A 12971-nucleotide genomic window follows, 5' to 3' on the forward strand; every position below is an offset into this window, starting at 1 on the left:
TTTTCCCCAAAAAAATAGTCTGAAAAAAGCTGAAAAATTGGGCTGAAAAAAGCTCTGAAAATGGGCCGAAAAAAGGCCCAAAAACAGGGCATGCAGAGCCCCCCAAAATGGCAGGCATGTGGGCGGAACTTCGGCAATATTCAGTTTATAAGCCTCACATGCATTTTCACTCCCTTTTGGGAGACAAAAGGGTGTGTCTTATAGTCCGAAAAATACGATAAATGGAATCACTATGCAATATTTTTCAATGTCCTATAGCAGGGGGTCCCCAACCTTTGGGCTGCAGTACACTAGTGGACCATGAGGGATTTGCACCTGGGCCGTAGAAACAGCCAGCGAGAGCATATATCAACTTGCATGAGCAACGGGCAAGCGTGTGCAGCTATGGTTGACTCCGCCTTAAATCCTTCTGAGGTAGGTAAAATGGGGACTCAAATTGTTGGGGGCAAGATCCTGACTCTGTAAACCGCTTAGAGAGGTCTTTAAAGCATTGTGAAGCGGTATATAAGTCTAATTGCTATTGCTATTTGTGGGAGCGGTAAGCACATAGGCACGCTGCTCACAGAAATGGAACTGTGTGCATGTGTGTGCTTGCCGGCCACTCGAAACAGACCCCTGCTGCCGTAGTCATCTTTTCGTTTCTCAGTTTGCCACACAGTATTGGGGGAGAGGGGAAGAAGTTTGGAATGCCAGACCAGACAATAACACCAGATCGTCCCGTGGGAACCAAGGTCATCTCAAGAAGTGCTGACCAGAGACTGGAAGGAGTTACGCGGGAAATGCCAGAACACCTAATTGGACAATGTGACCTGTGACAAGGAGGAAGGGGAACATCTATTCTTTAACTGTACGAAAACCCGTGAGAAATAATTAGAGTTGGTTTTGCTTCCACACGGGCCGAAATGAAATAAAGCTGTTCTTAACGGGATCTGATCCGTCTCAATTTGCTGGCTTGGTTGGGTGTCGTCCGTGGGAACCTCCACATAGGGATTAAGAAAGTGCCACTTACTTCAATATAAAACATGTTACACTGAAGGTTATAAGAGCTGGGGGAAAACGGTAAGAAAGAAGAAAAACATTGCATAACAGCCACACAAAACAGTGATCAAGCAAGGAAAGAAATATTTATTTTTACACCATGTATTATTACCTTTTGTTGGAACAAAAGCTCTCTACATCTTTCGATCTCCGTTTTAGCTTCGATGTCTCCATTTGCAGTTCTCTTTGTGACGATTCTCCGTCAGGGACACTTCCAGGCTCGGACAAAACCGCTGGGGATGGCAGGGGACTCAAAACACAGGGCACAGGGCAAGATTCCTTCGTGCAGGTGGTCTGAGTTTCAAAACGGATAAGCCGAGACTGAAGTTCAGCAAACTCCCCGTCTCTTTCCAAAGCTCTTCGGTTGTCGAGGCAGTACCTAAGAGTCGTCATTAAAAATAGGGTTGGAACCACCAGCATTTTATGCCTTTCTTGCCATAAGAGAATATTTTCCTTGCTTTTCTTACTCAAATCCCTGCGGAACATGACAAACATTCATTCTTGGCCCTATTTGAGATTCCTCACTGCAATGGACAGCAAACTCCGGCTGCTTCTCTCTGCTAACAGGCGGCCAAGCTAAGTGCCTGAAGGACCCCATCCCATCACTAATTCATATTAGTGGTCCACGGGATTTAAAATTATGAACTTAGTGGTCCCTGAGATCCGAACGGTTGATGACCCCTGCTCTAACGCATTCAAAAGCGTTTGGAAGGGTAAAAAAGGTGGTTGGAGGGTGAGCTTCCTTCTGCCTCTCAAAAATGTCTTGCTTATTTATTTAGAAGTTAGAAAGAGGAAGGGACCTGCCAAGGTTTATTCTTCCCACTTCTGTTTTGACATTGAAAAGCATGACGTTCAAATCCTATCAGGTCAACTGCTCTACTTTCCACTGAAAACTTTGTCAGAACATATTTTGCATTTATGAAAGCATGCATTTGAAACCTTATGCTTGGTTTCAAGCATTAAATATCCAAATGTGAAAATAACTGGTAGATAAACCTATTGTTGTTTAAGTTTCAATATTTTCTTAAACTTGGTTTGTGTTTCATCAAAAAGCACAACAAAGAATGTTCTTTCTGCGCCAACTCAGAAAACACAAGAGGAATACTTGAATCTGTCATCTGCACCTCCATAGCTGTCTGGTTTGGCTCTGCAACCCAACAAGACAGACACAGACTTCATAGGATAATTAGAACTGCAGAAAAAACAATTGCTACCAACTTGCTTTCCGTATACAAACTCCTCGCATCCTGGACATAAATTGTTTCTGCACACCAGAACAACTAGACACAAGAACAGTTTTTCCCAAACGCCATCACTCAGCTAAACAAATAATTCCCTCAACACTATCAAACTATTTACTAAGTCTGCATTACTATTCCTATTAATCTTCTCATCGTTCCTATCACCCATCTCCTCCCCTGTATGACTGTAACTCTGTTGCTTGTATCCTTACGATTTATATTGATTGTTTTCTAATGTGATTTGATTGCTTATTTGTACCCTATGACTATCATTAAGTGTTGTACCTTGCGATTCGTGAGGAATGTATCTTGTCTTTTTATGTACACTGAGAGCATAGGCACCAAAGACAAATTCTTTGTGTGTCCAATCACACTTGGCCAATAAAGAATTCTATTCTATTCTATTCCTATTCCTATTCTATTCTGCTGAATGAGAGGGCTCAGAAAATAATTCACCGTAAAGGAAACTTACTCCAGGCCATGGTAATGGCAGCCAGCAGCTTTTTCAAACGGTAAAGCTCTCAGTTTTCGAGGTGTCAGTTCAGGTGTCAAAAAAACGCTGTCACTGAAAAAAAGACACAGAGGTTTTCACGTGAAACCAGTTATTGCTCTCCTATAGGCAAAAAACAAACAAACATGTTAACAACAGGAATAGGAACAATCAGACACACACACTCTCTCTCTCTTTGCCATTGTAATTATAATAATCAAATACAACACTTCGATATAGGGTATGCTTGATGATTGATCCATTGGTAGAATACCAGGCTTGGAGGAATTTGCATGCATGGAGTGTGGTGGCATGAGCAATGATTTTTGTTCAAGACGCTTCAACCAAAGTCCCGCTGAGGATGTAGAATCAAGTAGCAGAATTCTGTTTGTCTTGGAAGAGTATTGTGTTGCTTTCTAAAAGTTCAGTTTATACACATGCTGTCACTGGTTAATCAAAACAAGATAACTTGGCTGACATTCCAGAAACGGCATTCATTACCCATTCACGGAAAAAGATCTGGCTTCAATCAGATAGCATGAATGATGTCCTCCACCCCCCCCTACCCCCATCCCAATCTTCGAGATTAGTTCCTAAAAGTAATTGTACTTTTCCATAATGTGCATTTGCAAACTCTGATTAGCTTTAATCCTGTGAGCAGATGGCCTGAAATTCTGTGGTGAATGAAGGAGGAAACACTATTAGTTGTGAGCAATAACATGACAAGAAATCTGCATGATGGAGGGAGGGAGGAAGAAAAGGAAGATGATGGAGGGAGGGAGGGAAAGAGGAAGGAAAGAAGGAAGGGAGATGATAGGGAGAGAGGGAGGGAAGGAAAGAGGAAGAAAAAGAGTGAGTGAGTGAGTGAGTGAGTGAGTGAGGAAGGAAGGAAGGAAGGAAGGAAGGAAGGAAGGAAGAAAAGAAGGAAGGAAGGAAGGAAGGCCCCATCCCATTTCCAATGCTCTAAACCAGGTTTAAGAATTCTCTGAAGGAATCCTTTCTTATCAATCTTCATTATGATCTAATCAAGCTTACGCCTATATTTTAGTGGGGGTTCAAATATTTCTGTTATAATGCAGGGTAAAATAAAGCTCATTTTAATAAGTCAGTCTGAAAATCTCATCTGCAATGGTACTGCTGCTATATCCTTTCCGAGCAATATAATAGCAATAGCAATAGCAGTGGACTTATATACCGCTTCATAGGGCTTTCAGCCCTCTCTAAGCGGTTTACAGAGAGTCAGCATATTGCCCCCAACAATCTGGGTCCTCATTTTACCCACCTCGGAAGGATGGAAGGCTGAGTCAACCCTGAGCCGGTGAGATTTGAACCGCTGAACTGCTGATCTAGCAGTAGCCTGCAGTGCTGCATTTAACCACTGCGCCACCTTGGCTCAACACAGAAAGTCGGAGTTTGCAGGTGACGCTTAGACTTCAAATACAGATATTAGAACCAATACCTGTTCAATTATTTGAGGTGCTTCAAAAGACCACGCCATTCGAAAATGATGCGCTTACAACATCAGTATCGACGCCTGAATGCTGCCAGCAGAAATTATGTTCCGACAGGAGAACTAGAACTTGTAGCTACTTAAGATTCTCAACTGAGTCAACTGCAGGGTTGCATGTTCAAGACAAGGATTTTACTCTACCTTTTTGGAATGTGTAAGGGCTGCAGCTCTCCAACAGGCAAGCCTTCTGCAGTGAAGTACTTAAGCACTGAAGTACTTACATCAAGTAAGGCGGAGTCCTTCTGGCCATTTTTAAGGCCCAGCAGCTGTTCAGAAACTCTACAAGGAAAATCAAACCGATGAGCGGAAAGCTACGTTCACACAACAGCTACACACTAACGCATAGGCGTAAATGCTCAATGTTACCTTGTTCTTTGCTTAATCTTCTCAGAATTTTCCAAGTTCTGTAGAACGTTTCTTTCCGGCCACTTCAAAGGATTTGAATCTTTTAGCTTTGGTTCTGAGAAGACAGTGGGCGAGGGGAAGGGCAAGAAGGCAAGGCAAGCATTTAATCCACTGCAAAATCTATGGAACTTCATCTTCTATTTTAATTCCAACACAGCTAAGAAAGTGCTAGCTTTCCATTCGGTGTAATTAAAAGTTCTGCAGACCAAAATTTGAAATTTCTATCCAGCTTCAATGAAATAATTTACAAATCTCTTACTTTTGGCAACAACTCGAAGACCTATTGTTCACTTACTATTAACACCAAGTATGATTAGCTTCGATTATTATTTTGTGATAGCAACAAAAACGAACAGGGAAAACAGATGAGACCATTGTAAAGAGACCCAAATCATGCCTTGTTATTCTTTTTACAATCTTCGTTCTCACCATAGTGGTCGGGAATAAGGGTAGTCCTCAACTTACGACCACAATTGAGCCCAACATTACTGTTGTTAAATGAGTCATTTGTTAAGTGAGTTTTGCCCCATTTTACGACCTTTCTTGCCATGGTTGTTAAGTGAATAACTGCAGTTGATCAGTTAGTAACCCCGTTGTTAAGGTGAATCTGGCTTCCCCATTGAGTTTGCTTGCCAGAAGGTTGCAAAACGGAATCACATGAACCTGGGAATGGCCATAAATATCAACCAGTTACCAAACATCTGAATTTTGATCATGTGACCGTGGGGATGCAGCAAAGGTCATTACAGCGAAAAACAGTCATAAGTCATTTTTCAGTCATTGTAACTTTGAACCGTCACTAAATGAACTGTTGCAAGTTGAGGAGTAATCTTATCCACTCATACCTGGACCGTATTACCTGCTACAAAAATGTTGTCATCCCAAGTCCTCCATTCATCAATCTCAAAGTTCAAACATCTCCCATTTCTCTAGGTGACATTCTGCATTGTGAATGCTCATTTATTAAAACAGTCTAACTTACAGGCAATGTATTTATCCTAATTATTCTAATTAAGTAACAAAATGATGTCCCAAGGGTGGTTTTTCAAGAGACAACTGGACTTTCTGAAGAAGCTTCTTGGATGAGAAGCAAAACAACTTCAAAGAAAAACCAGAAAGTCCAGTTGCCTCTTGAAAAAACACCTTTGGATGACTGAGAATCTCCAGGGATATTTAACAAAATGATGCCTACCATCAATTGCTTCTTCATCTCTAGTTTTAATAATTGCTCCTGGATAAACAGTACTTGGATGGCTAACCTTCCATAATTCAAAAAAACGTTCCCTGGTGCAGGTTAATAGATATTTCAGTTCATTCTTAAAAGCCACAGGTAGATGCCCAGCAAACGTTTGTCTCTCTGAAAAATAGAAGACAAGGAATTGAGGGGGTCACGGATATGATGTTAATAACCCAGGATGTATAATAATGCTAATTCACTGAATTGAATTATTGCATCATGCTGTTATCAAATAAAAAATAAGGCAATAAAAACATAATCCCTTTATAAGCTTATGGAGAAACGCTTCAGCAATTTGTTATGCATACATAAACACCATTTGAGCAAACATTCATAAAACATTTTTTCAAGGTATACTTTTTTTACCAAACTGTTTTCTTGATTTACTGAATGAGTTTAGAAGTTTGCCAAGCAAACATTACAAACTGGAAAATGGAAGGCATCACTCAAGAAGGAATTCTCAAAGTGAAATGAGTGGGATTGTCATACTGTGAAGTTTCCAAAAGATGACCTAATTAATTTACAAGCCTCGAGACAAAGTTCAAAAGAAATCCATTCATTTATTAGGATCAACATTTTGGCATGTTCTTCTGCAGAGCCAAAACTGACTTCTGCTTAATTGCATTTGAACTTTACCCCTGTATGCCCTCCCTTCTGTCTGTGTCATAAATCACATCCACCAACAAGGTGCTGCAGCAGGCTATGAACATGCGCATTTCACACGCCAGCTGTAGGAATATGAGACCTGACTCTGGCCAAAGGTATGCATGGAATTCTCCTCCCTTTTCCTATGTCAAAGATAGTAGTCATGGAAACACTGTACAAGTTGATACATAGCCCCTAAAAAGAAAGCCCATTTTTATTTTCAAATAGTACCTTTTACAAATTAAGATACACTGATGGATATATTTTTAATGATATATTTTCCAGCCATTATTACTTACTCAGGCAGTGATTCAAAATCTGTGTTTGGAACTGAGACAGTTTCTTCTCTCTTTGTAAAATCTGTTCACCATAAAAATGTGGGAAAACTTTGAGAAACTTTTCAAAGAAACCTGTGTTGATAAGAGAAGTGGGAAGTGATCAAATTACATCAAATGCTAAAATTTAGCCAAATAAATAACTCGAGAGAGCAAATACTGGACTATGATCACAGAAATCAGATTAAAGGCAACCTCTACTCACAGAACGTCATTGGGTGTCTACATTTTCTTGAGGAGAAGCAAGAAGTAGATAGTACTCAACTTACAACTGGTCACTTAGCAGCAGTTATGACAGACCCAAAAGGTACTTGATGACCTTTCTTGTCTATGGAGATTCTCAGTCATCCAGGTCATGGTTGTTCCAAAGGTGCTTTTTCGAGAGGCAACAGGACTTTCTGGTTTTTTTCCGAAGACTTTTCACTTCTCATTCTAGAAGCTTCTTCAGCTTCTAGAATTTATTATTATAAATTGGAGCAATACCTAAAGGGCTACCTCACTATTTGGAAATTTTAAATTTATCAGACATGAACATTCTGATTCTACAAAAAAACACCCTACTTGCAACAGCTTATATCCTCCGACGTTACCTTAACAGTTCCTAGGTCCTTTGTTAGGACTCCAGCTGTTGAGCTACCAACCAGCCCCAAAGGCTGTGAATCTCACCAAAGATTAACCACATATAATAATATTAATAATAATTTGCATGTATGCAGAGCTGGAAAAAGTCCTTGGACAGCCAATGTTAGTCAACATCAATAATATCAAGCTAGATGGACCTATATAGTCTTCTTATGTTTTCAAAGCAAGCAGGCAAGTGTGTTTCTCTATATAAGTTGTAAATAAACTAAAAAAGAGAGGTGATCCAGAAAAAAAAAAGCTTTCCAAGCCTAGTAAACTCTTAGTGAAGACCTAGAATGGAGACTTAAATTCTTGGAGAAGAAAGTAAAAGAAATCTAACCTATGTCCGGGCAGTCCAGTCAATAGTGAATCAAGATTTATCTTAATGTGAAATAAGGCTCTTGAGAACAAAATTGTATTTGCGTTTTGATATTTGGTTAAAGAATATGATTCATATTCAAATTCATGATCAATGTGTTTAATTCACACATCTGATTAGTTTTCTGGAGGCTCATTTCAAGTAATTGAACATTTGTGCCTTTTAGTTCAACCACCAAATGCATACCTGCTTCTGTTTCTTCTTCTGCTGTCCTCAGCTTTCCTATACTTTCTGCAAGAGTGACAGAGCCATTGATCTGATTGGCCGAATAGATTATTGTTGCTTTACAACCTCCAGAGCCGTTGCCTTGCACCAAGAAATAATAATTGCACGTTTCTCCTTTAAGTTCAACTTCTGGAACTAAAAAGAAATACATCTTAACCTTTATAAAAATTCATAAACAGATACCAAAAAACCTAGATTAAATCAACATGCATGCTAAATTTTAGTAATAAGTTATCTAAAGTCCAAGCTATCCATCCATCCATCCATCCATCCATCCATCCATCCATCCATCTATCTATTATATCTATCTATCTATCTATCTATCTATCTATCTATCTATCTATCTATCTATCTATCTATCTATCTATCTATCTATCTATCTATCCTGTTTTCCAACCTGAGAGAAAGCAGAGACCCAAACTTTCCATTTTCTCTGCTGACCATAGCAGAAGGCAGAGGTCGTCAGTCAATGTCTTTCTTAATCAGTTTTTTGTAGCATCCAAGCATTCTTTATCTTTTTATCAATTTACTAAAACGAGGGGAAACAGCAGAATGTGGAGAAAATACAACTTTACTTACTGCCGAGACCTTTGTGTTTTTCAGCTATACATTCCTTCCATTTTTTTGTACTCAGTTGGCTGGGTACAGGATTCAGCATGCTGCTTATACTGCAAGGCAGTACAAATAAAGCTCCTATCTGCAGATTAAACACATGTAGACTTGATTATAAATACATCTTCTGAGATACTGATATACGAAATGTCTCATGTATAAGCAGAGTCTACTCTGAGGGAGATAGTTAAGAGATATGATGGATGGATGAATGGATGGATGAATGGATGGATGATTGATAGATGGATGGATGGATGGATGGATGGATGGTTAGGTGGACAGATGGGCAGACAGACGGATAGATAGACAGACAGATAGACAGATGATAGATACAGATAGATAGATAGATAGATAGATAGATAGATAGATAGATAGATAGATAGATAGATAGATGATAGATAGATAGATAGATAGATAGATAGATAGATAGATAGATAGATAGATAGATAGATAGATAGATAGATAGATAGATAGATTATAGAGATAGATAGATGGATAGAAAGATGGATGAATGGATGGACAGATAGACAAAATGTCTATGGAGATTCTCAGTCATCCAGGTCATGGTTGTCCAATAGATGCTTTTTCAAGAGGCAACTGGACATTCTGGTTTTTCCATTCCCCACCATCCCCAACGACCAGATGACTGCAAGGAATATAAATCCTTCCATCCTCCACCATCCAGTCAGAGAAGAAGCAACTTCTTGGATGAGAAGCGAAACATCTTCAAGGAAAAACAAAAGTCCAGTTGCCTTTTGAAAAGGCACCTTTGGGACAGACAGACCGACTGACAGAGACCGACCAGCCTCCTCTAAAGCTGACTGTACATCCGATGATGTCAGCCCAACTAGATGGACCACATTAGGAAACGAAGTCCATAGGAAGACTAGAACTCTGCTTCACTGAAATAGGTTGTAATAACAGAATCTTCCAAGCTAATTTTGCTAGATTGTCTTCCTCCAATAAATCAGGGAAGTCTTTTTTCAAAGCTGTTTACAAATATTATCTTGTTTTTCTGGATTTTAGAAAAAAAAATGTTTCAGCCGCTGACACAAAAAATATCCTCGGGAACCATAACCAAGAAAGATGTGGGCTCCAACTCTACATTTCCTCAAATCCTAATTTGTAACGGTTGGGGGCTTGGAATGGGTGGGAGGGGGAAGGAGGGGATAGTTTTTGGGGAGGGGCAGGCACATGCAAATACCCATTGCGAGTGCGAGTGCAGCCACGAACACCCATGACAACGCTCAGGTGAGCAGGACCACAAGGGCCAGGAACAACGCTCGCACGAGGGGGCCCACGAGTACCCACGGTGACTCTCATGCGAATGGGCTGCCAATCCCCCAGCGAGTGAGACAGCAAATGCCCATAACGCTTGCGTCGATGCTCATGGAAGCGGGGCTGTGAGTATGCGCACGTGCGTTTACCAGCCAACTACTCACACGGCCCAGGTGGCCAATAGCCCACAGCTGAGTAGTGGGCCGTGGTGCACAGGCTGGGGACCCCCATTCTACAAGACTCCAAAACAACTATTGTGAAACTGGTTGTTTTAATTTAATTCAATATAGACTGCTAAATCAGATTCACCTTAAAAGCAAGAATTCTTTTAGAGAATATACATACATTAATTTTAACTCACTTTCATTCTGCAAAAAGTGAATGTTAATAAAAAAAGCCACCATCTACCTTTCCACGTAGAGAAGAAAGCTGATCCCACAAGAGTAGAGACTTCTTCTCAGCATCCGGTCCAGACAAAGACCTAGACAACGTTTAGGAATCACGCCCCTCACAGCTACGGTGTGCAAGAGTCAATAAAGGTAGTCCTCAACATACGACCACAATTGAGCCCAAAATTGAGACCTGTTTTAAGGGAGGTTTGCCCCAACTTGAGCCCCCCCACCTGCTCATGTGCCCCCCCACATGTGTGCATGCTCCCCAACATTAAGGGGGGGTTCCTGAAGCCTGGGGAGGGAAAAAAAGGCCTCCCCTAGCCAGAAATGGATTGTTTCCAAACTCCCGGATGGCCCGTTGGGCCTGTTTTTCGTCCTCTCTAGGCTCCGGAGGCTTTCCTGAAGCCTGGGGAGGGCAAAAACGGCCTCCACTGGCCCTCCAGAAGGCTGAAAATCATCCAGCCGGCGAGCACATGCGCACCGGAGCTTAGGTCTGGAGTGCTTTCACAGCTATAGGGTTTCCTGCTTGAGCAGGGGGTTGGATTAGAAAACTTCCAAGGTCTCTTCCAACTCTGATATTGTTATTCTATATTACTATTCAATTTTGCAAAGGTCCAGGAGCGTACAGCACTATGTACTCTGAGAATGAACCCATTGGATTCAGGAGAAGTGCCTTCCACATTTATAGAATGAATGATTGCCTCTATAAAACTCCAAAGCAATGTTAGCAATCATTGTACCATTCATTAAAACTGTCATTCATGACAGTGCATACCTATGAGAGCACTTAGTTTACTTGCTCTAAAGATTTCCTGTTTCTGACATTCATTCCCAGTCTCCAGGGGCCTGAAACAACTCCTAAATCAAACCAAATGACATCTGCTATAAAAGGATACAGCTCAAAATGGAGGTTTGACACCAAACATGCTGGCAGGTGAGTCAACAGCACCATCTGTACAAATTTCAAAGCAGGTCCGTAATAATGGAACACCTGGAAGAACATTGAAAGGTCATTTGGATTGTGGATTCCAGCACAAACTGTTAAGATTAAGAACATCTGTAGATAGGAGCTTTCTAACTTTTCCTTTCCCTTTGCACACCCCCATGAATTTCAAAGGTGAGAGATCCAACAGAGTTGATAAAGTATGACACAATGAAGCAAAATTGATGACGACAAAATAAAAAAAATATGAACTGGGTTTAATTGGACAAAACAAAATTAATGCAATGCATTCATGACCATCACCACCACCACCCATGACCTCCCCCCCCCTTCGCCCATTTTTGACTTCCATGTTGGTGCAGGAGGCCTTCCACCCCCCACCCCCCAACACCCTATTTTGGGTCTGGAAAATCTCCTGCACAAACCTAGAAGCCAAAACCGGGTGTGGGGACGCCGTGCAAGGCCCAAAATGCAATGCAAGCGCCGCCCCCCGCACATGCGCTCCGTGCATATCCCCCACATGCACCCTGGCCACCGTGCAAAGACCAGTTGGCCGACAGGAGGCACACGCACATGCACAGTGGAGCCGGGCTAAGGCAATGGCTGGTGTGACCACAGAGAGGGCTCTGTGTGCCACCTGTGGCACATGTGCCATAGGTTCACCATCCCAGTTCTATACCCCTGCCAGGCTGGTTATCAGATGAGGCTTCAGGAGTGAAGGATCTCACCAAAGTGGCTAAGAAGCAATTGCAGAGAAGGAGCCCTATTGCTCCCAGCTATGTTCTGCAGAAAGCCAAAAAAAATGCTTTCATTTCCCTGGCAGACAGAAACATCTGTCATCTGAAGCCAGCAAGCTAGAAATTCCACATTCCTAAAGAAATAAAATTTTGAGCAGCGTTCTTCCCTTTTAAAAGCTCACTTGGTCATATCAAACAGCCTGTCTGTTCCTATGTGTTCAAATTCAGTTTCCTTAAAACTGAAATCTGCTATGGGTTTTTCCCCTGAATATCCTGATAACAAAACAAACAAAATTGAAGATTATTTTATCTATACCAAGAGTGTTCCACAATTTCTAAGTGTGCATGTCAAGTATGCCACTCTATTTCAAAAGACTTGGGAAATGCAAAAATAATAATATTTTTTTTTTAGTTGAGATTCTCTTCTTTTTCCTTGAATTGAAGTTACTCCTGGAGAACAAGGGAGCTAGATTTCCAAAACAGGCTAACGCACCATGAAATGGATTTTTAATTTCTATGCCTCTAGGCACATGCATTTTACCTACTTAGCCATAAAAAAGCTAGATTTTAAAATATTTACTTTTCTGGGTGAATATTGTTTCCAAGTTTTTTTTAAAAAAAAATAATAGTCTATTTTATGGCACACTTCAGCATAGATCTATCTGATTTCTAAAATGCTAAGAATTGCAATTCAGAAAGACCAAACAGATTAATTACCTCTGCACAATGAACATTGGGATTCTTCGACTGTATATTTTCATCAGCAGCAGGGAAAGTATTTAAGCAGACGGGGCTGAATGACCTTCCAGATGAAGGGCCTTTTATACAAAAATCTGGAAATGTGATTTCAGATCCAAACTGAAGAGAATAAAAAGCAAAGGAT

General features: G+C 40.8%; 1 protein-coding gene across 1 annotated transcript in view; it reads right to left on the bottom strand.

Moving 5' to 3' along the window:
- The window catches only part of MTBP (MDM2 binding protein), a 28677-nt gene that overhangs the window by 5988 nt on the left and 9718 nt on the right, over nt 1-12971 (bottom strand). The window contains exons 8-18 of the mRNA XM_087706741.1: nt 12806-12946; nt 11305-11399; nt 10425-10497; nt 8706-8823; nt 8088-8261; nt 6866-6976; nt 5877-6041; nt 4646-4739; nt 4421-4558; nt 2752-2844; nt 1151-1417 (exon numbers count right to left, since the gene is read on the bottom strand). Coding sequence (XP_087562867.1) covers nt 1151-1417; nt 2752-2844; nt 4421-4558; nt 4646-4739; nt 5877-6041; nt 6866-6976; nt 8088-8261; nt 8706-8823; nt 10425-10497; nt 11305-11399; nt 12806-12946 — 1469 coding nt within the window. The remainder of the gene's footprint in view (nt 1-1150; nt 1418-2751; nt 2845-4420; nt 4559-4645; nt 4740-5876; nt 6042-6865; nt 6977-8087; nt 8262-8705; nt 8824-10424; nt 10498-11304; nt 11400-12805; nt 12947-12971) is intronic.

The sequence above is a fragment of the Thamnophis sirtalis genome, unplaced genomic scaffold, assembly GCF_051295495.1.
Source record: "Thamnophis sirtalis isolate CommonGarterSnake01/CBP01778 unplaced genomic scaffold, rThaSir2_p1.2 scaffold_2, whole genome shotgun sequence".
Classification (NCBI taxonomy): Eukaryota; Metazoa; Chordata; class Lepidosauria; order Squamata; family Natricidae; genus Thamnophis; species Thamnophis sirtalis.